Source organism: Monodon monoceros, unplaced genomic scaffold (genome assembly GCF_005190385.1).
Source record: "Monodon monoceros isolate NGI ecotype Baffin Bay Population unplaced genomic scaffold, NGI_Narwhal_1 Super_Scaffold_9, whole genome shotgun sequence".
NCBI classification, from domain to species: Eukaryota; Metazoa; Chordata; class Mammalia; order Artiodactyla; family Monodontidae; genus Monodon; species Monodon monoceros.
The window spans coordinates 32,047,129-32,073,844 of record NW_021703786.1 but is presented as its reverse complement, the minus strand read 5'-3'; the positions used below and the strand labels follow the sequence as shown (position 1 = coordinate 32,073,844).

General features: G+C 49.4%; 2 protein-coding genes across 2 annotated transcripts in view; one reads left to right on the top strand and one right to left on the bottom strand.

Moving 5' to 3' along the window:
• SLC39A11 (solute carrier family 39 member 11) overlaps positions 1-26,716 on the bottom strand; it is a 431,705-nt gene that overhangs the window by 395,718 nt on the left and 9,271 nt on the right. The window lies entirely within an intron of this gene.
• SSTR2 (somatostatin receptor 2) lies at positions 7,264-13,217 on the top strand. The gene is made up of 2 exons (XM_029210788.1): positions 7,264-7,498; positions 11,465-13,217. The coding sequence occupies exon 2, from the start codon at positions 11,555-11,557 to the stop codon at positions 12,662-12,664; it is 1,110 nt and encodes a 369-aa protein (XP_029066621.1). The 5' UTR covers positions 7,264-7,498; positions 11,465-11,554; the 3' UTR covers positions 12,665-13,217.

The window sequence follows — 26,716 nt, the reverse complement described above, 5'->3', positions numbered from 1 at the left end:
GGGGGGGGGGGGGGGGGGGGGGGGGGGGGGGGGGGGGGGGGCTGCTTATCCAGAGGATTTCAGGATCTGCAGCAAATCTGGGTTCCAGACACTGTGATCTTGTTTTCATTCTACCAGGGCTGCAGCCCAAACCCGACTGGCAGGAAGGTGGGGAGGGGAGGAAAGAGAGAAAAGAACAGCCAAGGGATGGGGCTGGGGCCCCCATCCTGCCAGCCCTGGGGCCCAAGCTGGCAGAGGCCTGCTGGGGCGGTGAGTTCTGTGTGCTCACGCCACCCTGGGGCCAGCAGAGGAACTGCAGCCTCTTTGGAAAGAGCATTTAAATCTAGCAACTGCAGTTACTGAATTAACTCCCGGCTTTTGCTTCGTGGGGGATGGAGGCCCTCGGGCATCTGAAATTCCTGATCCTAAGACAGCCAGATACGTATGTGCTCTGCCATCAGAGACAGATGCCTCTCCTCTCGTAATGAAGACCCCTCTGCCAACATCAGGCCGGCATCTCCACTTGGAGATCCTCTCCTGTGGGCTTGTGCCTCCCTCAAAGCCCTTTAAAATGTAAATATTCTATGTCCTATGAAGGGTGAGCTAACTAACACAGGAAAAAAAGGACAAGGGGGATGTCACAGTCAGAAGGAGTTAGCTGTGGGAAAAGGACACAGTGGGATTCCTCACACAGGTCCCTGGCTGCTGGTGACAGGGGAGCACAGACGCCAGGAGCGAACATGCCAGAAACAGGAGGCTGACCCAGCTCAGTGATTCTCTAACTTGGCCAGGATGAAATCTGGCTCTGATCTTCCTTGACCTAAACACAAACAAAACCACGGAGACCCATTTACTGGTTCTAGCCCATTTGTGGGATCATGGCCCACCTCTCAGAAGCTGTGAAATACCCATGCCTACAAGAGACAGAGCATCAGTAATGAGTACCTGCCAAAGGGCACCAAGGTGCCACCGCCCCCATGTCACCCGGGTACCCCTCGACGAAACGAGGGTGTTCATTACTCAGTGGCACTTTTCCTTATGAGGGAAAAACTCTGGTTCCATCTGCCTGTAAAGCAGATGCTCCCAGGCCCCACGCCTGCACCAATCCTGCCCAGCACCCCCTCTACCAGTGACACAGGATTCCTGGAATTGTGGACTGCATTGTGAGTCCACAGCGGCCCCGGTAAAGAGATGAGCTGCTTGCTGTCTGACCCAGGACAGACTTTTCCCCTCCCTGATCCAAAGTTCCTGCACCACTAAAATGAGAAGGTTGGACTTCCCTGGTGGCGCAGTGGTTAAGAATCCGCCTGCTAATGCAGGGGACACGGGTTCAAGCCCTGGTCCGGGAAGATCCCACATGCCGCGGAGCAACTAAGCCCGTGAGCCACAACTACTGAGCCTGCACTCTAGAGCCAACGAGCCACAATTACTGAAGCCTGCACGCCTAGAGCCCGTGCTCCGCAATAAGAGAAGCCACCGCAATGAGAAGCCCGCACACCACAACGAAGAGTAGGCCCCGCTCGCCGCAACTAGAGACAGCCCGTACACAACAATGAAGACCCAACACAGCCAAAAATAAATACATTTACAGAAAAAAAAAAACTGTTTAAAATGAGAAGGTTTAACTAGCGAAGGTTCTCTGCTCTAGTTAACATTAAAGTCATCTGGGGAACTTTAAAACAAATTATCTGGTCTCCGTCCCAGGTCCATTATATCAGAATCGCTAAGGATGGATCTAGGGCATGTTTAGTTTTTAAAACTCCCCAGGTGATTCTGCTGTGCCACCTGGTCGTGAAGCCCTGTACTAGCTGCTCTCCGAGGGCCAGCTGGCTTCCCTGAATCTATAAATCTGACCCTAAAGGCAGCTCTTTCTTTCCCAGGAAAAGGCCTGCCCAGAGAACAAGCTAATTAGGCAATTCAGCATGGAGGTGGGAGGGGACAGGTCACACAGCAGGAGAGCACCAGACACGTGTTACCTGGCTCGACCTGGAAGGGGGAGGAAAAAGGGTCCTAGAAAAGACTGGATGGTTGTCTGGGCCTCGGAGAACTTGGAAACAATCCAGAACTCATCAACAAACACCCTGAGATTAGGGGATAAATGGAAGGGAGAAGAATTTAAAACAATTAAGGTATTCATAGTTCCTCCTCCACCTCAATCAGCCTCCGGGTGTGACTGGAGGAAGGAAGGACCCCCTTCTCCACCAAGCTGCTCTGCATAATCCTGCTTCAGGCACTGGTCGCTGTGTGGCCTTGAGCGGAGTACTTAACCTCTCTGTGCCTTGGTTGCTTCATTCACAAATGGGGAGAGTCATAATGGTGACAGCCTTCCTAGGGTTTCAGCAAGATTACATGAGTTAACATAAAGTGTCCACTACAGTGCCTGGCACACAGTAAACACTCAACAAGTGTTCAAAATTATTCACAGGGAAGAGTCTCCACGGCGAAATGAACTGGGAGAACACTGGGCTGAAGATAAATAGGTTTCTTCATGAAAAGATTTCTCAGAATAACAATATTAATAATAATAATGGTATGGACCTCAAAGGTTGAGAAGATTAAATGAAATGATGGTGTGGAATGCTCAGTCCCCACCATGCACATAATGGGTACTTAATAAACATTACCCGTGAGTGTTATTAATAAGCACGGGGGCGGGGAGGAGGGATCTTTAAGAGAAGCGGACATGCAGCGCTTCCCAGACTCCTGCTCTTTTCCTACAGAGCATCTGGCAGAATCTGTGCAATAGGAAGCACGTGCTGGGAAAAAACCCAGAGGGGGGATGGCCTCGTGTTTTCCAACTATGTCGCCAAGGGGCTGAAAGAAAGGATCTAGGCCAGGGTGAGAACTACAGGGATTTGGTTATCAGGAAAAGGATATGGATGGAAGAAAGTGCTGGGCTGGAGGGTGGGAAGAGCTGGGAACCCCCTCCTCCAGCTTTCCCATACTCATCGTGCAGGGTCGTGTCCCCACGGGAGGGGCAGGCGCCTGGGATCCAGAAGAGCTGATTCGGCATGACTTTGCCACTCTCTAGCTGGGTGACCTTGGGCAAGTCACCGGGCCTCTCTGAGCCTGGTATCTATTTACCTGTATAATGATGGAACATGGGCTATACACTTGAGCACTTCTAATCTAAGGTCACTTCTCGATCCAGGATTCTATGTTGATGTGCAGTTCTGCCCCAGTGGGGGAGGGCAGAGAAAAAGGAACACTATCTAAACCATACTGTACTCTAACCATGATCCCTGATTCTAGACTTATTAGGGGTGGTTTTCAGAGAGGTTCTGACATCTGCTCACTCACTCAGCCACTGCATTCCCTATGGATTGAGGAATCTCATAGAGAAAAATGGTTGAGTGTCTAGCCAAACTCCTACCTGTCAAGGGCTGGGGAATTGAGAGGGGATGAAAGGGCCCACGTTAACCCCTTCTGTATCTAAAGAGACTGTTCAACCCACCATGCCAAAAGGTCAGAGTTTTAGAAGAGTTCTGGTGACCACATGTCATATTTTCCAAACTAACCATCAGGACCCATGATGTCAGAAAGGGTTTTTCGTGCCACTGGTTACAAGATGCAGCCTCGGAGACGGAATGTGGAAGCTGACATCTCAATTTTGGTAAGAGGCACATGGTTTGTGGGTGACAAGGGACAGAACAGCTGAAAACAGGAGTATCCCAGGAAGTCCCTGTAACATGAGCAACACGCAGGGGACCGTCCCTTCCTCTGTACATCTGTATGTTCTCCACCCCAGGAGCGCTGCCCTTCCCACACCTATAGACGTGACGAGCCTCCGCCTTGGCATTCCCATGGAGACAGTAAAAACCACCCTGGATGTTTGGATGGGCATCCACCTCTCCCAGCCGGGTCCAAGCCTCCTCCCAGGGCTCTCCGGCTTTCCTCTAGGCTTAACTGCAAGACTTCCTTCCACTAAACTGACTGCAGGGTCACGATCCCTCCCCCATTTAATTTATTACACCGCTAAGAGACACAATGACCTACTTGGGACTTCTGTATTCACATCAGAGCCCCTGGGCTGTGAACTTCTCACAGAAGGTTGAACTCGGCAGCATCTCCCCATGTTACAGGCAGAGCACTGGCCCTGTCCTTGGTTCTGACCCTGTTCTTAATTTCCTGCTGTCTATTGTCTTTCTGCTAAGTGCTGAACGAGGGAAAGGTACTATTTAATTGCTTCAAAGATATCAAACAAGCGAGGGTGGAGGTTATCTCCTCTCCAACACTTCTATTTTTCTGGCTCAAGGTCTGGTTACTTAGTTACTCAGCAAACTGCAGAGGAAGGGGAGGCAGCCCCACCGGTGACGGTGCAGACTTCATTTGGCAGATGGAGGGGAAGTCGGAAGAATAGCCATCAGGACTCAAAGAGGGACCGGAACCCTGAGGGTAGCCGCCAAGTGCAGGTGGCAGCAAAATCAAACAGCTCTCTCAAGTCATTCAAAGCCGGGAGAAGGAAGCCTCCCTTGTCCGGACAAAATCAACAATTGTTCTAGATTACACAGTTTCTGCTGTCAAGGTCAAGGTTGTTCAGACCCCACTCACCCAGCCCTGCGGTGGAGAGGAGACAGGCGTGCCTGAGGTGGATGGATCAGGCCAGTACTTTTTCCAGGCTGGACTCACCCCACCTGCCTTATGGGGAGGCGGGGGAGAGGAAGCTTCACCAGGAAAGGACAGCGAAGGGGGATTTCACTGGATCAGATCATCTGAGATAAAGAGCATTGTTGGAGGAGGTCTTGGAGAAGACATGACAGCCGGTTGACCTGAGAGCCGGACCAGGGCAATCTGAGGCTCGGTGCCCCCTCCCCTGTCCTTGGAATGTACATTCCCTTGCTAGGAACCATCTCAAAGCCTTCAGAGCAATGTGTTGTCGAGACCATCCGGACTGAATACACGACTGAACCCCCTTAAGGCCTTTATATAAATGCCTAAGATTCTGGAGGGCGGGCGCAGAGATCTATGCATTTTGCAGCACCCAAGAAAAGCCTCATGTGTGACTTTCTTGCTTCTTAAAACTGCCACCCACCAATCTTCAGTGACTACCTTTCTTCCGTCTCTTCTTGCCCTCCGTGTCCAGGGGAGGCAGTTTTGAATTTCACCTGGGAAACCCCTGAGGTTGCAACCAAGACGACTACTAATCGCCCCAGCTAGCTGCCTTGAAGGGAGATGGTTATTCAGCCGATCCATCAGGGGCAGTCTGCTTTTGCTGGTAGTACTTATATAAAACTAAAACAAAAGCATTGTTCCGTCAGGGTTACCCTGAGGGTTGGGAGGGGACGGGAAGAGGGTCATTGAGAGCCACTGGTTCATTTATTGTATAGGTTAGAAAACCGATTCTTTTTCAAAAAAAACAACACAGGAGTTTGGCACCAACAGCTCAAGACCTTTGAAAAGATAACATGGTTCCCGGGAAAGGAATTTGAGACCGGAATAGGCATTTCCTGGATCTTCCTTTTCTTCCTCTTTTCCTGGAAACCAGTTGGGTCATTCGTTTTTGTTTTTTTTTTTTAATTTTTTTAAAAATGTATTTATTTTTTGTTTATTTATTTTTGGCTGCGTTGGGTCTTCGTTGCTGCGCGTGGGCTTTCTCTAGTTGCGGCGAGCAGGGGCTACTCTTCGTTGCGGTGCGCGGGCTTCTCATTGTGGTGGCTTCTCTTGTTGCGGAGCACGGGTTCTAGGCCCACAGGCTTCAGTAGTTGTGGCGCACAGGCTCAGTAGTTGTGGCACGTGGGCTCAGTAGTTGTGGCTCGCAGGCTCTAGAGCGCAGGCTCAGCAGTTGTGGCGCACAGGCTTAGTTGCTCCGCGGCATGTGGGATCTTCCCAGACAAGGGCCCAAACCCGTGTCCCCTGCATTGGCAGGCGGATTCTTAACCACTGTGCCACCAGGGAAGCCCTGGGTCATTGGTTTTAAACTAGAAGTTGCAACAGGTACTACTGCAGCAGCTCTGTCCCCCCCGACCCCCCCCACCCCAAGCATGCAGGCTTCTCTTGAGCTCAATTCCACTCTGTCTCCTGGTACTATGACCACCCCTCCTTCTTCCAGCTGGTGGTGAGCAGGGGCACCCCTATTCTGTTGAGCTACCCGGATAACGATCCAAGCCCCATTAGGACTGACATCTCAGAAAGAGACACATCCAATGATAACCCTTGATTTCCACCCTCGCAGTGGGTACCCCAAGACACAGACTTGCCCAGATAAAAACTAGCAGTTGATTGCTACCTTACCTGGTGGTTCCAACTTCCCAGGTCACTCACCCATCTCTAGGGCTCACCGTACCTGCTAACCAGCCTCTGGACTGTAACTTTCACTGGTGAATTGCAAATCAGATAATAGCACAGTCAGAGCCAGCTCAGCCCACAGAAAAAAACTATAGTTGGCATTTGCTTTCTGTTTTCCCGTCTTCTAATACTGTACTCAGGATGGTGAGTGTGTGTGTGTGTGTGTGTGTGTGTGTGCGTGTGTGTACTTGGAGGAGGGTGAGGAAGGAGAGGCTGCGGGACCAATTATGACATTAAACTTGGAACAGAAGCTGAATCATCACAGTCAAAAAATAAATAGCTCTACCTGTACGGGACACAGCACCTACTTCATGCACGTTTGTATGCATTTGCTCCCTCACAGCAGGGAAGAGGAGAGGCTGTGCAGAGTCCGACCAGCAGGTGCCCACGGTCAAGGTTAAGGTAGGGGACGGGCTGCACGGCCACTGCGTCTCCAAGCTGTGGAAAGCTGGGAGGGCTGGGATGAGACGCTCCCTTGCTGGGCCTCTGACTGCTCCCACACCCGAATTTTGGAACCCGAGTGCGGGCTCACACCCTGTGCGGAGGGGCGTTGGTCACCGCATGGAGAAGGGCCTTCCCCGGACCCGTTTTCTCCCGCTCCATCCCCTGGCCCTGCGCCCGGGGATGACCCACTGCTTTGCAAACTTGTCCGAATGCAGAGATGGCAGAGGTCGCGGAGCGAGTCTGGGTCGCCGGGCGCCACTCCAGCTGCCTGGAATAGGCTGGGTGAAACAGAACAGACTCTGTGAAAGCGGACGGAAGACAGCGCGTGTCCCTGCCACCGGTCTTGGGGAGGCCGAAATCGCTCGACCCTTCGCGCCCCGCACGCGCGTCCCCTTCTACCCCGGGCGCCCACGACCTCCGCCCGGAGACCCCCGCCGGATTCTCGGTGCGGCTCACCCCTGTCCGCCCACAGGACCGGGAGGGCGGAGCGAGCTGCCGTGACGTAGTGGGGGGGCGTGGGGAAATGAGCCGAGGGGCCCGCGCTCGGCACGGCCAGTCCAGGCGGCGCAGCCACCCGCGCGCGCGGTCCGTCACTCGCGCCCGGAGCCTCAGTCCGCGGCTCGGCGCCTGGGATCTGTGGGCCCAGCGAGCTCTCGGCGGTGCGACTCGCGAGCGGAGCGGGCAGCTCTGGACGCCGAGCGCCGGCCAAGCGGCTGCGCACCCGGCTGGGTTGGGGACGGCCGCTGGGTGCCGGCGAGCCGAGTTGGCGGATTGCAGCGGAAAAGCAAAGGTGAGCTCTGTGTGTGTGTGTGTGTGTGTGTGTGTGTGTGTGTGTGTGTGTGTATGAGAGAGAGAGAGAGAGAGAGAGAGAGAGAGAGACAAGCACTTGAGCACCTGGGTGCGTCTGCGCTGCATGGGGGTGCGCGCGTCGGTGTGCCCGACTGTAGGTCCCGGTGCGTGGTTCTCCACCCTCGTGTTTTTGGGGGTGATTTTGGTGGGAATGAACGACAGCGGGTGTCGCGGCGTGAGTGGGGCGCCGTGGGTCGTGTGTGCTGGAACGGACGTGTCCGCACAGCTGCATGCTGGTGTGCGTGGCGTGCGCCCTTGTGCGGTCCTGGTCCCCCAGCCGAGTGTCCAGATGACAGCTTCGACGGCGACAGTTTCTCTCCCATTCGCCCGCAAAAGAGCCGGGACGCGAGGAGAGCGAGGCCGGGGCGGGGGACACCGCCGGGGCTCCTGCGGGCGCGCACCCGGGATCCGAGCCTGTGAGCGGGAAGCGGCGGAGCAGGAAAGGGGTTCCTCCCTTGTTCTTCCTCGCCGGGCCTGGGACACGGATCCCGAGCGGTGCAGGGTCTGCTCCCCAGCGCCCGGGCGGAGAGAACAGGATGCCTAGGTGTGGAGAGACCGAATCTCTGACTGGCCTGCGCCCGCGAGCCGCCGGCCAAATCCCCAAGCGGCTGTCGCCCGCTCCCAGCTGTGCCTGATAACCCCGGCCTCTCTCTGCCTTCAGAGACAAGGGTGCTGGCAGGACAATCTTTAATCTCCTCCTCCTGGAAATAGAAGGGAATCCTTCAGGAAACCCTTGGGTCTGATGGCGAGCGAGGTGGATGGCGCAAAGGAGGATTTTCTGTGCCCGCCTGGAGAGCCAGCTGGGCGGTCCGGAGTCTCACCTCTCCCCACTGCCCTTCAGCCAGCGCTGCCTCGGCTTTTCCTAGGCGCACCAGCACCTCGGTGGCCGGCACCTGGCTATTGAGTCTCCCCCCACCTGTGGGGCTCACGCTTCAGCCGTCCGGTGCACCCACTGGGGTTTAGAAGGCCCGAGGGAAGTGGGGTGGGGCCTGAATGGAGGGAAAGATGCTGGGGAGAAGGGAAAAACTGAAGCTGAGCAGGATTTAGGACCACCCCGGATGCGTGGTCCCCATCCCAACATTCTTAGGCTGGGAACCACAGCCCCTCTGGGAGGGAAGGGGATGCTCTAGACCATTCTCACCCTCCTCTCCAACAGAGCTGGAGTCAGTCTCAGAGGAAACCAACAACCAGGCATTTCCAGTATCTAACAATTCTTAGGCTGGAAAAAATAAAGCAGAAAAACCAAACTTCCTGGTGCATTTAACCACAATCCAGCAACTAATGATGCCTGGCATTGGACTCCAGTGAGACACAAATGAAGCAAAGTCACTCAGAGACCTTAGGCAGCTGACTTCGCTGTTGATGCAATAAGATTCACTGTGATTCAAACTCATTTCTTCTTTGGAGGAGGCTTCTCACTCCGGACTGGTTCCCCAGCTTACCATCTCTGCCACCTTCACCAAGCTCTGAACTCTGTCTGTTGCTACCTCTCTCAAAAGTGGAGAATGCAGCTTCTCAGCCTAATTTCAAAAAAAAAAAAAAATGACCCTATGCAATTCCATCCCATTGCGTGAGACTCTAGCGGAAAAGGCAGTCAGGGCTGGAGGTCAGCATTCAACCAACCCACCCTCACCTGCCTGCATCACCACCCCTATCCCCAAAGCGCTACACAGGGCTTCTGCAGCCCAGAGGTCTTCAGTTTCACCCAGACATAGGAGTGTGACCTTGCACATCACATAGATGGGACCCTGGAAATGCTAGTGATGAATGTATACTCCAATGCAGGCGCCTTAAATAAGATCCTGGGTCAGAAGAATTTAAGTAACTAGCAAAACAGGTAGAAATGATATTGGAAACAACCTGTGTTAACCCAGGGATGCCAAAGAGGGTTTCTTCACAGCTTCTGTTTTTAACAGCTGCCAGTTTATGCTCTTCACCCTGAGCAGACATTGAATCCGGGGTCGCCAAAGCACCCTGCAGAAAGATCAGCCGCAAAGCCCAGACCCCACTCTACAGGCAGTTGTGTAGTGGGGAAATCAGCACAGAAAGGATGAGCAATGCGCCTGGTGGTGCAGAATGAACCGGAGGCAGAGGTGGGCAAGCATCCTGAGGCATTCGTTGCTGGCTAAATCCCTGATAACTCATCGGCAGTCTCTCCAAGCAGAAAGGAGCTGTCTCCAGTCTTCACTCAGGCACCAGGAAAAGCGCCCTGCTCAGAGGAGATGTGTCCACCAAATGAACTATTCCCACTATGAGCTCAGCACATCACCCCTTTTCCAGCCTCCCTCTTCCCAGAATGACATCTTACCTGCCCTCCTGGCTTCATGCTTCATGTATTCAAGACCCAGCTCAAACATTCCTCATGTGAAGCCTCCTCTGAATCCCCCAGCAGAGAAAGGCATTCTTAGATCCTTTGTTCATATCTCCATGCAACTCACACCCTGTAAGATTTGGCATCCTTCCTGTCTCCCCTTCTAAGTTGTCACCTCCATATCTTGTTCATTCCTGTACCCCTGGTATCCAGAACAAAAAAGCCCCCCAGTGATGTTTTCTGAATGACCGTAGATAAATCATTTAATCATGTGATGAGCTATTGTTCTATATCTTAGGCCAAGCCAACAGTGTTACAATTACTTTCTCAGCATGGAGGTAAAACAGGAGTCAGCTGCTTCAAACCAAAGCCCGGTTATCAGCCACTAGTTTTCCAGTCCACTGAGCAGCAGCTGTGATGCTGCGAAAAGTGCGGAAGACCTGGGTGTCCTGTGTTCAAATCCCAGCTCCACCAATGATGTACAAGGGAATGGGAACAAGTTCCCTAAACTCTCTAAGCCTCAGTTTCCTCATCTGTAAAATGGGGATAATTATCCCCACCTCATAGGATGGTCGGCAAGGTCAGGGGGACAGCGGATGTGAACGAGCGACATCCGTGTTTGGAACTCACTTCTGTGAATGAGCCTTCCTCCCTCACACCGGTTCCTGTTTTTATGCGTAATCAGGGGATCACAGGCAGATTCTCTGAGGTGTGAAAAGATGAGCATCCTGCCGAGGGACTTGGGCAAGGACTCTCCGAGGCATGAGGAGGTCAAGCACGGAGTAACGAGAGACAAAAACGGAAGAAACAAAAATCAACTACAGCATACATTTGAAAAATAAAAGCAAGCCAGATCTTTATTTTTAATATTTAAGACTATAAATTGGTTCCTCGTGTAGGCAGCTTTCAATAAATTAGAAATAAGTAAAATGGTAGATGAAAAAGGGAGAAAAGATAAAATTTTTTAGAGTTCTGATTGATGAAGCCAGCACAGTGCTGGGCATTTTCACCTCCACCACATCACTTGGCCTTCATGACACCTCCACTGTAACAAATGAGAGTCAGAGCGGTTAAGTGCCTGGCGTGGGGTCACGTGGGCTCCATGGGTGAACCCTAGGTTTTTTTCACCTCTAAAGTCTGGGATTTTTCCACGATGGGATTTTTCAGAATGGAAAGACTCCAAAGCAGTCAACAAGCCAACACAGATTTCCCCAAGGGGAAAAGGCCAGGAATGCCGGCGTCAGACTCCTCTGAGGTCAGACCTCTCCAAGCTCTGCCTTTTTACAGAGCTTGGAGAGGTCCGGACCAGTTAGCTTCTTAGGAATCGCTGTGTTGCAGCCACCGCCAACTCCCATGTGTGCATCACCAAAGGTGACAAGATAAACTCTGATGACCTAACTCAAACCCTTTCCCCTCAGTGGACAAACAACTCAAAAAGCCTGCACGCTGATGAGAATGGGCTGGTAGGCTCAGGTTGATGTGAAAGATAACACACTTTCCAATTGAAGAGCATCTGACAAGGCAAACCAGAAACACGGAAAGCTGGTGAGAACTTAAGTAGCCTCTGATGAATCAATTTTCCTTTTTTCCTTGCAGATGTCACAGTGGATCCTTTGCCTCCAGGACCCGTGAAGGGGAGAACAAGATCTCTGGCTGGTTGGAACTAGCCTAAGCTGTCAGGCAGCCATGGATCTGGCATACGAACTACTCAATGGGACCCAACCTTGGCTTTCCTCTCCATTCGACCTCAGTGGCTCCGTGGCTACAGCCAACATTTCAAACCAAACAGAGCCATACTATGACCTGACCAGCAATGCAGTCCTCACCTTCATATATTTTGTGGTCTGCATCATTGGGTTGTGTGGCAACACGCTTGTCATTTATGTCATCCTCCGCTATGCCAAGATGAAGACCATCACCAACGTTTACATCCTCAACCTGGCCATCGCAGACGAACTCTTCATGCTGGGTCTGCCCTTCCTGGCCATGCAGGTGGCTCTGGTCCACTGGCCCTTTGGCAAGGCCATCTGCCGGGTCGTCATGACTGTGGATGGCATCAATCAGTTCACCAGCATCTTCTGCTTGACAGTCATGAGCGTTGACCGATACCTGGCTGTGGTCCACCCCATCAAGTCGGCCAAGTGGAGGAGACCCCGGACAGCCAAGATGATCAACGTGGCTGTGTGGGGGGTCTCTCTGCTGGTCATCTTGCCTATCATGATATATGCTGGCCTTCGGAGCAACCAATGGGGGAGAAGCAGCTGCACCATCAACTGGCCAGGCGAATCCGGGGCGTGGTACACAGGCTTCATCATCTACGCCTTCATCTTGGGGTTCCTGGTGCCCCTCACCATCATCTGTCTTTGCTACCTGTTCATTATCATCAAAGTGAAGTCCTCTGGAATCCGAGTGGGTTCCTCCAAGAGGAAAAAGTCTGAGAAGAAGGTCACCCGGATGGTGTCCATTGTGGTGGCCGTCTTCATTTTCTGCTGGCTCCCCTTCTACATCTTCAATGTCTCTTCGGTGTCCGTGGCCATCAGTCCCACCCCAGCCCTTAAGGGCATGTTTGACTTCGTGGTGGCCCTCACCTATGCTAACAGCTGTGCCAACCCTATCCTGTACGCCTTCTTGTCTGACAACTTCAAGAAGAGCTTCCAGAATGTCCTCTGCTTGGTCAAGGTGAGCGGCACAGACGACGGGGAACGAAGTGACAGTAAGCAGGACAAATCCCGGCTGAATGAGACCACGGAGACCCAGAGGACCCTCCTCAATGGAGACCTCCAGACCAGTATCTGAACTGCCTGAAAAAAAAAAAAAAGCGCCAAGCTCTGCAACCGGCTGTGTGCTCCGCACCCCACCCCCTTTCCCTCCCTCACCCATCGCCTGGCTTCTAGAATATGGAAGTGCTCAGCGCGAGTCCACTTCAGAGAATGGTGTTTGAGTCCGGCTTGTCTGAGTGAATGAGAATGTATTAAGCTGATTACCTCCCCCTTAAAGTGAACGTTTAAATGCAGGCAGACAAGTCAGAGCCTGGAGAGGTGATCTTTGGAGACGCTGAATTTCCACAAAAACAGAAAACCCTATCTGTGTGTTTGTGTGTTTAAAGCCCAATATGTAATCTCGTGGTCTTACATTTATACTTGCCTGTTCCTATCTAGTCCCTGTATAGTCATGACCTACGTTTCCTGAGTTCATGTACACAAGTAGAAAGTTCAAATGTGCATAGTATAGGTGGACGTTTATTTCAATATGGTACCCGCAGGAATGGACTTACCCTGAAGCCAATAAAGTTTAAGCTTCAGGGATCTCTCTTGCTTTGGCAGTATGTTCACATGGCCGTATGTTTTTGGAAAAAACAAAAAAGAAAGTAAAAGTATGGCCATGCCACCTTGCTCACCCACAACAGACACACTAAACATCGACCTTAATCCATGGATTCCCTGGGCTACTCCTCAAGCACTGTTACAGACAGGCACTTCACACCATCAGTGACGTTTTTCTGTCCCTGAAATTGTACATGGGCTTGTATACAAGCAATAAGAAAAGAGATGATGCCCATTTCATTGGCTGATCACAATTTCCAGAGTACAAAGAAGTACACACTCGGGTGTTTGCAATGATGCCATTGTCTCTAGGTTTGTATGAAAGCCTCACTCTTAGTGTCTCACGTATCAATTATACCATATTTAGGAATGAGCTTGCCTCTTCTGGCTCCCTAGGCAAGGGCTGCCTGACAGTTAGAATGACTAAGAGCTCCACCTGTGGTTATGGTGCTGCTTTTCTTCTATCTGCCTATGTAACTCATGCCACCTCATTCCCAAAAGCACCGTGGCCCAGAAGATATGTTCAATAAATAATGATAGATAAATCCAAGCAAAAATAAAAAGAGGTACAATTGTAAGATGAGACTATCTGGAAACTTGTTACACAAAACGCATGCCGTAGGGACTTTCCTGGCCGTCCAGTGGTTAAGACTCTGCGCTTCCACTGCAGGCGGCGTAGGTTCAATCCCCGGTCAGGGAACTAAGATGCCACATGCCCAAAAAAAAAAAAAAAAAAAAAAAAAATGCATTCAGTAAAATCCCACAAGGTTACCAAAGGAAAGGTCAGCTGCAAGGTCAGCTCAGGACCTCTTAGCAGCCGCAACTAATGGACAGTGACGCCCCCCCCCTCCCTTCTCCTCTTTCATAAAAACAAGCAAAGATTTGCAATGAAATGCTTTAAACCCAACTTTACCACTATTGTAATACGTGATGTTCCTGGGTCTTTGCATAAACGCTGACATTTACTTAGAGAAGCGATTCCAAGGGACCAAGAATCTGTAGAAATAATTTCAAGGCAGAAAGACTAATTCTATAGCACTCCTGCCCCTGCAATCAGAGAAACTACCTGCAAGGAGGCCAGGGTCCAGAGCAGCCATCTAAAGCCTTGAAACACAAACCCAGGTAGATGGCGGGTATGCATCAGAATGGTCACCCTGAGCCTATACGACTGAGCCTCTCGGCCTGGTGTTATCATTCTGTCCAAATAAGAAGTCAGGCTTTTACTTTATGAGGAGGTATTCTCCACTTTGTGAACGACCTCTTTCTAGGATGATTGGCTCTCCGGTTGATTTCTTTTCTTCAAAAGAGGGGATACACATTTTCATTTAAACGTTAACACCATTTTAGTTCCAAAATTTAATCCTAGCCTCCACTCAACATGTAATTATGAAGACAGGTCGGCTGGATGCCAGGGGAGAATAAAAAGTGAGGTACTCCACTGATTTTAGGATATCTGAGCATTTGGGTTATGCAAGCTACTACTTACCTTCCACTCTCATGGGTGGTGAAGAGCGGTTTAAACCTAAGCGGATGTAGTGAGAAAGGTATCAGGAGAGGTGATGGGACATTGGGGCCTGTGTGGAATACGATGTTAGCTTGTGTTTCAGTTAACACAGAGAGCTGAGTAATATTGGACATGGGGTTGGAACTTTGGTGAGGTTCATGCCATAGCTTGCGACAGTCTAAGGGGACACGAGGACAAGGACACTGAAGGATAGAAGGACGCTGCACTTCTTTCTTTTGCTTGTTTTTATGAAGAAGAAAAGAGAAGGAGAAGGAGTCACGCTCCATTAGCTGTGACTGCTGGGCAGTTCTGAGTTGAACTCGTAGCTGATCCTGAGTAATCATGTGTGATTTTGCTGCGTGCATTTAAAAATTTTTTTAATTGAGATGTAGTTAATTTACAAAGTCATTAATTTCTGCTATACAGCAAAGTGATTCAGTTATATATATTATTTTTTATATTCTTTTCCATGATGGTTTATCTTAGGAGATATATATATATATTTTAACATCTTTCTTGGGGTTTAATTGCTTTACAATGGTGTGTTAGTTTCTGCTTTATAACAAAGTGAGTCAGTTATACCTATACATATGTTCCCATATCTCTTCCCTCTTGCGTCTCCCTCCCTCCCACCCTCCCTATCCCACCCCTCCAGGCGGTCACAAAGCACCGAGCTGATCTCCCTGTGCTATGCGGCTGCTTCCCACTAGCTATCTACCTTACATTTGGTAGTGTATATATGTCCATGCCGCTCTCTCACTCCAACACAGCCCACCCCTCCCCCTCCCCATATCCTCAAGTCCATTCCCTAGTAGGTCTGTGTCTTTATTCCTGTCTTACCCCTAGGTTCTTCATGACATTTTTTTTTCTTAAATTCCATATATATGTGTTAGCATACGGTATTTGTCTTTCTCTTTCTGACTTACTTCGCTCTGTATGACAGACTCTAGGTCTATCCTATCATAGGATATTGAATAAGTTCTCTGTGCTATACAGTAGGACCTTGTTGTTTATCCATCCTATATATAATAGTTTATTGCATGCATTTTTGTGTAACAACTTTCCCTACAGTGTCATCTTATAATTGTACCTCTTTTTGTTTTTGCATAAACTTATTTATCTCTCATAAATGGTAGGCAGATAAGAAGACGGAGGCTGGTGGCTGGGAATTCAGAGCTGGCAGTGAGCTGGGGTCTGCTTACACAAACTCATCCTCTCCTCCAAGACAGAATACAGGTATTGAAGCTTTCGGCCCCGGCTGCCCTAAGTAGGAGCCTCGTGCTGGAAAAGCGTACAGCCTGGTCACTGACATAGGCAGCAAATAGGTGGTTGTCGAGATAGATGTTCGTAATCAGCCCCAGACGTGGCTGTCCAATCAAGACCATCAAGTTACAATGAAAGACAGAAACGAACTTTGGCCTTGTTGAAGAAAGGTGGAAGAGAACCTTCAAAAGGTTCCTTATATGATGCAGAAGGTCTGATGAGTGTTTCTGAAACATGCATCACCACAAAAAAATCACAATATTTAGCGGACCAAGCATTTGGGCTTATAAGTAATAACTTATAATCAGCCACTTTTCTAATCCATATTTTTTGCCAGATTCAAAAACACCAAATTTCCTATCAAACGTTCTAGCAAAGCAAACCTTCACCTAAGTAGTTGTTCTGCGTCTAATATGTTAGAAGCAAAACAACTTTCATTCTCATAGGCTGAGCCTCTAATTTTTTTTTTTCCCTAGCAGCTCATCTAGAAAGTAGACACCAGGGACTGTATTCTGCTTACAGCTAGAAAGCTTTTATAGCAGTTACCCAAGTCGGCAGACCATCAGAGCTAAGAATAACAGCTCAAGGCCAAGCTTTCACACCTGCCCCTCCCACCGCCAACTGCAGTGACTGACCACCCTTTCCTTTAACTTGGCAGTGACTGAACACAGGCTGGGCACCTAGTTTCCTCGTTTAGATGTGTCAGGTTGTAGATATCTGGACTAGGCTTAAAAACAGAGCTAAATATTAACCAAGACTTAACCAAGTTAAATAGAAAACATTATCGATTCTCCTAAGATTGAAAGTGAGTATAATATCATTAAATGAAACGCTGTGGCTTGATCGCTGGGCTCCGTGAACATCTGCTCCCGTAGGACAAAGACGTTCAGCATGAGAAAGCTGATGACACAGAGAGGCTCAAGTTCAGGTGGGCAGAGAGGGAGTTTTCACGGAGAAGGAGAGGCTTTATTGTTTTCATCTCTCTCCTTTCCTGGCATCATTGAAGGGCCAGACTCGGGGGAGGAAAAGACCTCTTTGCCAGGATATGTGTCTGGTCCAGAGAGGGGGCTTATTTGTGACCCTGATCCTACAAGGACTGGAAGCAGAAAAGGAATGTACTGGTTAGAGATAAAATTGCCCCATCCTTTTCGAAAAGCCCGTCGAGGAATGGGAGGCAAGGCCCACTTAAAAAGAAATCTGAAACGGCTTCCCAGGGCTTTACCGACTCCAGTTATTCAGTGATGGGACCTCCAATCCCTTAAGCAGTAGAGAAGGTCCCTTGGCAGTGGCAGTCCCCGAAGAGAGAAAGAGGGGTGTGCTGTGAGCTACCAAATAAGGCTATTGCAGCCTGGACACAGAAGACACAGGGGTCCCAGGTCCTTACAAAGAAAAGATTACTAGGTAGCCAGTACGGCTCCCTGAGAGAAGATTGCTAGTCTCAAGAGAAGAAGGGCCACCAGTAGCAGGACTACGTGTAGTCACAGCAGATACCACAAAGGAGCAGCAATGCCCTCCTGGACGGTGCGTCCTGCGCCCCCAGCCTGGCCGAGGGCTGGGAATCAGTTCCTCTGAGACCCCTCATCCTCCAGGCCAGGCAACATAGTCATTCCTGAGAGAGCCGATATTTTTTCTCATGGACACTGTTTTTTAACAAGAACCCCAAATGCTTCTCAAATAACAAAACAAAGCCTTAGTTGTTTTCTTAACATTAACCAGAATCCCACTACTCCGGAGAAATGGACTGTCTTCCAAGGCTCTCAAGTTCAGCTCAACGGGTACCTTCGCTGCACTGGGTGCGCTCAGACACACACGGGTGACGCAACGGAGCGCATGCACACACATGTGATGCACATACACGTGAAGGACACATTCACATGTGTGCACATGACATGCATGCGGACGTGTAACACACACTCACGTGCACACACAACGCACCTTCTGTATCTTTTGGGCAAGACCTCCAATGCAGAGATTCTCCAAGGCTTTCAACTGAGGAAGAGAACTAGAATCTGACTAACTCATTTGAAGTCTAAGGATACTGAGTCTTTTTTTTTTTTTTTTTGCGGTACGCGGGCCTCTCACTGTTGTGGCCTCTCCCGTTGCAGAGCACAGGCTCCGGACGCGCAGGCTCAGCGGCCATGGCTCACGGGCCCAGCCGCTCCGTGGCATGTGGGATCCTCCCGGACCAGGGCACGAACCCCGCGTCCCCTGCATCGGCAGGCGGGCTCTCAACCACTGCGCCACCAGGGAAGCCCTTGAGTCATTTTTTTTCTGGTAGGGGAGAGGGACATTGTGCCTGCAGTAATTTTTCACCTGGAGGATTCCGTGCCAGGTCACACACTGCACACCTAGCCCCAGCCAGCTGTCCCTGCAATAACACCTCAAAATTAAAAAAAAAAAAAACAGGGTTGGCAAAAGGGTTATCATCCTCACCAGTCAACCAACCTAAAGTGAAGGTCCTGCTCACAGCAATAATTTTGTATAAGAAAAACAAGACAACTTCTTTGCAGAAAAGTCACTCCAAATAATTTTTAAATTGATTCTCATCAAGGACAGCGTTTTCATAGGCCTTCCCCACCTGCCGCCACGCTTCCTAATGCAAATCTTAGGTTGAATATTTTGGGGGAAGCTGAGATGTTCGGCCACTGGGAAAATGAATCACAGTTCTCCTTCTCAGCTGTGAACACACTTCCACAAAAGAGTGTCTTCAAGATAAAAGAAGTCCTCCCTTCATCCGCCGCTCCCACCCCAGTCCATTTCCATGGCTCGGGATGCCTACATCAGCTCGTCTCGTGCATTTTAAGTACCAGCCAGTATGTGATGGGGAAGAATGTCTTCTTACAGCCTTTTTTGATGAACAGGAGTCTCCAGGGTTCATGCTCAAGATTATCTAAAGTTAGCTTAGTCCCAGTTGCACTGTCAACTTGGGAGTCTAGCCACTTGTGGAGCAAAGGCTCAGACTGAATGAAGACTCACTTTGGCTTCCACTTAAACGCTTTTTTGCAGATTAAAATAGTCTCCTACATTCCAACAGTACACAGAGTAATCAAAGTTCATGAAAGATAATGAAGACATCGAATTTCTGACTAAAGGAGATAATATTAAAGTTGATGATAGAGGTTCATACAAAGAAGGCGAGAACTGGCTCGAAAAGAAGGACATGGTGGGGAGAGCCAGAGGGCTTTTACCATATGTTGGTACTGTCACCATGATATGAATGACTATCCGAAATTCAAGTATGCTGTTTTGGCTGTAATGGGTGCATGTGTGTTACTAAAACGTGAATCCTAGAATGAAAAGAAGTTCCTGGGACCAGACTCAAATAAGATCTGTTGAAAAAGAGAAAAAGTAATATATTTGAAATGTTCCAGTTTCTGTACAAAAGGAAACAATGTGGAGACGTTTTTGTCTTGTTCGAATAAATGATTCATCAGTAAACAAGATAAAATAAAACAGTCCCCTAAATAGCTCGCCCAGGTGGATGGGCCCTGCTCATCGCAGGCTCGTTCCGGGAAGCGACAGACCACAGCTGTCTCACTGTCCTTCTCTCCTGCACCTTCACGCGACCCCCTCTGCTTGTTCCCAGCTCCAAGGGCTTGAGGACGGGAAGGTGGCACCCGTCGCACCCTCAGCCACACGGCGTGTTGCTGGGGGCTATCTCTTCAACCAAGGAAACCCATTCCTCCTCAATCTTGAACAGAACAGCTCTAGAACAGCCGAGCAGACCCAAAATCTGGTTTGCCATTGGCAACATGGTTCTGGGCTGTTGGGCCAACATGGAGATGGGTATTTAGAGGGTCTGGGATCTCAAGGGCTTCCTTACAGCCTGGGCCGCTCACTGTTGTGGCCTCTCCCGCCCCGGAGCACAGGCTCCGGACACGCGGGCCCAGCAGCCATGGCTCACGGGCCCAGCCGCTCCGCGGCACGTGGAATCTTCTCAGACCGGGGCACGAACCCGCGTCCCCTGCATCGGCAGGCAGACTCTCAACCACTGCACCACCAGGGAAGCCCCCAAGCAGCTCCATTCTTAAAGGGTGTCAAGGTCAGTAAGGGTCCAGAGGTGCAGTCAAGACAGGGGCACATTTCTTAAAACTTAGCCTATCAGAGTTCGTTTCCTTTATTTCCTCTGTCCATCTTTCCAAATAGTGTTCTCTAATATTTACATTTAAAATTTGAAATTTTTGAAATGATTTCTACTTTTGAGCATTCCACCTGCCCACCTTTAAATAGAGAGGGACACTTCATTTTCAGAAAATGAGGCTGGGGGACTTCCCTGGTGGTCCAGTGGTTAAGACTCTGAGCTCCCAGTGCAAGAGGCCCAGGTTCGATCCCTGGTCGGGGAACTAGATCCCGCATATGTGCCACAACTAAGACCCAGCGCAGCCAAATAAATAAATAAATATTTTTAAATTTTAATTTAATTTAATTTATTATTTTTGGCTGCATTGGGTCTTTGTTGCTGCACGCAGGCTTTCTCTAGTTGCGGCGAGCGGGGGCTACTCTTCGTTGCAGTGTGCGGGCTTCTCATTGCGGTGGCTTCTCTTGTTGCGGAGCACAGGCTCTAGGCACGCGGGCTCAGTAGTTGTGGCTCACGGGCTCTAGAGCGCAGGCTCAGTAGTTGTGGCGCACGGGCTTAGTTGCTCCGCGGCATGTGGGATCTTCCTGGACCAGGGCTCGAACCCGTGCCCCTGCGTTGGCAGGCGGATTCATAACCGCTGCGCCACCAGGGAAGCCCTAAATAAATTTTTTTTTTTTTAAATGAGGCTGGGAGCGGATTTTGAAGGAAACAGCAGAGAGGCATGTACTCCTGCGGGTGGATGGTCCAGAGCCAGGCCTCGTTCATTCTTCTTCCCCGTCTCTCCATCCTTTCCATCACTGCGCGGCCTCAGACAGAAGCAGTTTAATACGTGTTTGAGTGGGAGGACAAGGTTCCCAGTTAGAACCACCTGCTAACGAGGACTGGTTTCCCGTCTGTTTGGAGGAGGAAACCAGCCAGCGCAGCCCCACAGGGCCACTGAGCTCACCCTATCTGATCCCGAGTAGGCTGCACAGCAGAAACGAACACAACGTCGTAAAGCAACTACGCTCCAAAAAAATTTACAAAAAAGAAAATAACGGCAGACGATTCAACTACCTAAATGATCTGAAAGCTTTTTCCCCAGGAGGAGTCTCCGTTCGAGTTTCCAGCAGCCTGGGAACCATCTCACTAGGGAAGAACAGAGTGCGGAATGTGTGGTGTTGACGTTTAGAACGTGGTGAAGATCGTCTAGTGGGCAGTGCCTTTTTCCTAAATTATCCTTCACTCGTCTTCCATAGTTGATCTATCCATCACTCCCCAGCTGTCACTCACCGTAAACAACAGCAGGTTTTGACAAACAGTAGATCAGTCATCATCAAAGGAGACTGAAGACTCTTCACACACGCTCTCACGTGCAATTCGCCCCCTTTTCTGTTCCTTTGAGAGGTCCCAGCATTGTTCCTGGCCCCCCCTTTCTGAAGGTGGTGGAGATAAAGAAATTCCTTCCATGCTCTATGCATATGAGGAAACCTGGGACATCCAGAAAAAGCTTTCAGCAGCCCCAACGGCAAAAACAGTTTTAATTATGTGCCACGATGGATGGTTTTAATATGCCGAGCATAGGTGTGCACAGAAGCCAGATATTTTTACTATTCTCGTGATATCTTGAATGTGGTTATTTTTGCTAATTTGTCGTTCCTGAGCGTCCAGTATTTAGACAAAATAGCTAATACTGCTTGTGTTTTCAAATAAGCTGCACCAGCCTTGGTAATTGCATGTGTTTCCTGTCAGATAAATTTACCTCGATCTTTGCTGTTATAATTGATTCTATATACTAGAAAGCAGAAAGCAAACATTTTTTTAGTGACTTTATTTATTTTTGCAAGGGTACTGTTTTATAAACTACCTTCACATGAAATCACACTCTCAATTAAGGGACTTAGGGTGAAGTTTGTTCAAGAGGCCAGCTATGCAGACTCACCTCGGTTCCCACCTACTTCCGGAAAAGACTTTAGAGATTCAGGAAAATGGGCCAGAGTCCTAGGTGACGTAACCCACACTCCCCAGGTTTCCTAAAACACGGAACTGTAAACTTTAGAATTTTACAATTTGTCTTAAAACTCCCAGCCCCCAAAAGAGTGTACAAAACATTTTCTAGATGTCTTAGCCATCACTTGTCCAGTAGCAAAAGAAAAAAAAAAAACCACCACCAGTGAGTCCCATTTTGTTCACGGACCGTTTTTAACGGCCTCATCTGATTTCTTCCAGACTTTGTAACCTGATTTAAATAGCATGGCTGAGTCATTGTAAAGCAGATGATGAAAGGGACGCTCTAAAAATGTCATAAAGACATGTCAGCTCTGCTGACAGCAAAACTGATGACAGAGAAATATCAAGAGTTTTAAAATCAGGTCAAAGAAAATGACTTTTTATCACCTTCTCATCACTTCTTTCACTCAAAATCAAAACATAACAAAAATTTCCAGGTGCTTAAAACAGAATCCTAACTATGCATTAGACTGTTAAAATCAGAAAAGAAAATTAGCTAACTTTTGGATGCACTGAGTCCTGTTCTAAGCACTTTATATTCATCATTGCATTCAGTTACCACAAGAGCTCTATGAAGGAGGTCCAGCTGTTACCCCCATTCTATCGATGAGGAAACTGAGGCATACAGTACTTACATCACTTGCCCAGAACCTGATTTCTTAACCACATCACTGCACTTCCACCTATGGGAGATGTGACCTGGAGCCTGGGCCTGACATTCCCAAGCCCCTGCCTCCCTGTCTGCAAAATAGGGATCACACCACCTACCTCCCAGAGTGGTGTAAAGACTACCTGAAATAAAATATTTTAAATAATTTATCACATCACCAGGTACACAGGGATGTCCAGTAAACATGAAATTCCCCTCACCTTGAATCGCAGCAAGAGAAAACCAGGAACTTTTGGGTTATTAAACCACCAACGATTTTCCAAATTGGCTAATATTAAACCATGGCTTCTAATCCTGCCATCAGGAAAGCTCAGCTGGCACTAACACAACCGACCACGTGATGCAAGGTGAAAGCAAGTCCGGCGCAGAAAAGTAAATGCATTACGTGTCTGCCGATAAGGTGCTACACGATTTCTATCTACACAGAGTGTTCCTTTCTGGCTAGAGGGCTTTCCTCCTCGGCTAAGCCTAACTAAACTTCGGTCTCTGTCCGAATGGACCAGGGATATAACGCCTCACCTCCGTAAACAGAGCCTCATATTGTCCAAGTGTTCTAGAAACTTAGGGTTCACGGCATGTTCTAAATATCTGAGTTCTTTGTTCTTCCTCCAGGGTGAAAACGTGGTTTGGCCTGGGGCCTGGTGCTAAACAGAGGGAGAGGATCACGCCGTTAGTCCGGGTCTATAACCATCTGTATCGCTCACGGGTCCAGCTGGAAACAGATGGCACACTCAGAGGGGTTTAACTAAAATGAATGTAATGAAGGAGCTGCGTACAGAGGGGTGGGGAGGTGTCAGGGAATCAGCAAGAGATGGATGAGGGGCCCGGAGACCAGGTGAGGAAGGAAGACTTCACCAGCCGAGTGAGAGCAGAAGCCACGAGGAAGGTAAGACCCAACGGGAGCTGTGCCTGTAAAGTAAATCGGCCAGAATCGCAGTGCATCCCTTTGCTCTCCTCCTGAGACAGCCTGGGACCTGGGACCTGGGGCCCTTTGCTGCACTGCTTGAGACAGGCTGGGACCTGGGGCCCTTTGCTTCACTGCTTGCCCCCGAACACACATCTCCTCAAGCAACAAAATACAAAGAAACTGTAAGGGACTAAAAATAACTGCGCTCATGAGCAGTTGGGGCAAATTATGGACAACAAGATACAAAAAGACCAAAACCACAACTGACACTTCTGAGGGGCTGGGAGCAAACACAAGGTGTCGGGAGCCAAAACAGGGTACTGTGCAGGCCGCCTGCACACAGCACCACCAAGGGGGTGGGCAAAACCCCCAAGCCACCCCTCCGGCCCGACCCCTGGATATACCCCACCCTCACCCCATATAAGGAACCAGCTCAAAGGGTGAGTGAGCAGGGGACCCCGTTACCTGTTTTCAGTCTCCACTGCTGCAGCAGGGACCCCAGTAAAGCCTTGCCTGAATTTCTTGTCTGGCCTCTGATCAATTTCTATCGATTAAGGAGGCCAAGAGCCCTGGTCGGGAACACTCCCGTGGCTGAATTCAACCAGAGCCAGAAGGTAAGAGGGCCAAAGGAGGTAGTGCAGAGAGGGCAGCCTCCAGAGAGGGGCGCAGAACGGATGGCGTGAGGGATGGAGAATCAGGATGTGGCCCCTCCTGAGACACCCCCCTTCCCGGGATCCCAGCACTCTCAAAGCTGCCCACCGTCTACTGAAATAGCTGGAGCAGGCTCATTAAACTTCCACCAAGGTACAGGCATAACTGAGAGGCCCTCGGGGCCTTCCAACGTTCAAAGCACTCTCTAAATTCCGAGAAGAAAAACTGGATTTTCAGAATATAACCACTGGACAGCTTGGGAGCTGCAGAGGGGATGAAGGATTAGAGCAACACCCGCTCACACAGGATTCCAGGTGGTCAACATCCGAAGATTCTGCTTTGGGCATGGCCGATGCGGAATGCAACGTTATGATCTCCCTTTGCAAGATGTAAACTCATCAGCACGACTTTTCAAGTTCCAAGGTCGAGTGGCGCGCTCTTCCACAACCGCCACCTAACCAAAAGCGTATCAGAAAGCCCAGGCTAGGGGCTTCCCTGGTGGCACAGTGGTTGGGAGTCCGCCTGCCGATGCAGAGGACGCGGGTTCGTGCCCCGGTCGGGGAGGATCCCACATGCCGCGGAGCGGCTGGGCCCGTGAGCCATGGCCGCTGAGCCTGCGCGTCCGGAGCCTGTGCTCCGCAACAGGAGAGGCCGCGACAGTGAGAGGCCTGCGTACGGCAAAAAAAAAAAAAAAAAAAAAAAAAGCCCAGGCAATTCAATATATTCTAGTCAACTGGTGGCATTTTCCCCCAAACTCTATTTGCAAGTACCCAAACTGCAAACTTTCTGGAGCCTGAGGATTCAGAGTCTTTTCTCATCCAGCCTTGGGCCAAGCAGGTTGTTTCCGATTTACCTAGTACAACTTCAAATACAACAAAAACAAACAAACTTCACGTCCCAGTAGAAATAGAACTTCCTGCAAGCGTACCTCCTCCTAAAACCCTGCAGTTTCCTCAGGGATCTGATTTCCCCAGTTGGAGTCTTTGAACGCTCAATGTTCTAAGACCTCCTTAGTTGACATTTATAATTTTAGGTTGTGTGAATCCCAGGATGGGACGTGATCCTCACAATGGCTCATCCCTAGGAAAGGTACACTTGAAAACTGCTTCCTCCCAGGCTACTTCTCCAGTTATGCTGTATCCAAGAGGGAAATACCCCACCAAACCGTCATCATTACAGCTGAATATTCTCCGGAGGCAGCTATGGGTGCCTGGCCACAGTACTTCTCTAGGTAAGGCAAGGGCAGGATTACTGTAATAAAACAACTTCTCTTATAGATCTGTCCTTAAGTTGAAAACATTCAGCCACACTGGAAGGGACCACCTTCCCTTGAACTTATCCTGACCCTCAGGATTGCTGTCCTGGAGTATCAACGTGTATGAACACACTCATACATAGCCCAGAAGCAACAAGATAAGGGAATAAGAAGGTTAAATGGACAGGAGTCTATTCTAATTCCATAAGCAACATTCAAAAACCCAAAGAGGGGCTTCCCTGGTGGCGCAGTGGTTAAGAATCCGCCTGCCAATGCCGGGGACACGGGTTCAAGCCCTGGTCCAGGAAGATCCCACATGCCGCGGAGCAACTAAGTCCGTACGCCACAACTACTGAGCCCGCGCACCTAGAGCCCGTGCTCCACAACGAGAAGCCTCCGCAATGAGAAGCCTGCGCACCGCAACGAAGAGTAGCCCGCGCTCGCCGCAACTAGAGAAAAAGCCCACGTGCAGCACTGAAGACCCAATGCAGCCAAAAATAAATAAATTTATTTTTTAAAAATTCCAAAGAATTCACGTATTTTGGGGGAGAGGGGAGGGCTGATCAGATTATGAATTAATTCAACATTGCTGAAATTAGAGTCAAGAATCTATTCCTTTCCTTCATAGGAATTCTAAGGTAAGGTGTACTTTGAATATTACAGATTTGTCAGCATATCAATAAATTACTTTGCTACAAAGTTAAATTACTGTTCATGCACTCAGCAAGTACTGAATGTCTACTGCGTGTCAGACACTGTTCTAGAAGCTGGGAATTTGATGAGATAAAAGACAGACGAGATCTGCTTTTTGTTGTAGGGGAGACACTCAACAAACAAAAGCACAAATAAATGAACATGTAATCAATCACAACACAGTGACAAATGCTATGATAAAAATACATAGACAGTAAAGAGCCTGTCTTTACCTAGGTGCCTTAGGTGCCTAAGGTCATGGACCCCAGAGCCAGACAGCCTGGTTTATATCTCAGCTCTGCTACTTCCTCAATCATTTGGGGCAAATTATACAATCTCTCTTGGCCCCAATTTCCTCTTCAATAAAATGGAGATAAGAACAGGATCTAGTTCAGAGGGCTTTTTGTGAGAACTGAATAAGGTAATTCATATTCAGAGTTTATAACACTGGCTGACATACAGTGAGCGCTTTATAAATGTTAACACTTCCTGATTTAGATTGGGGTGGCCCAGGC

Coding starts and splice junctions, on each gene's coding strand:
- SSTR2 (XM_029210788.1), top strand. CDS start 11,555: ATGGATCTGGCATACGAACTACTCAATGGGACCCAACCTTGGCTTTCC.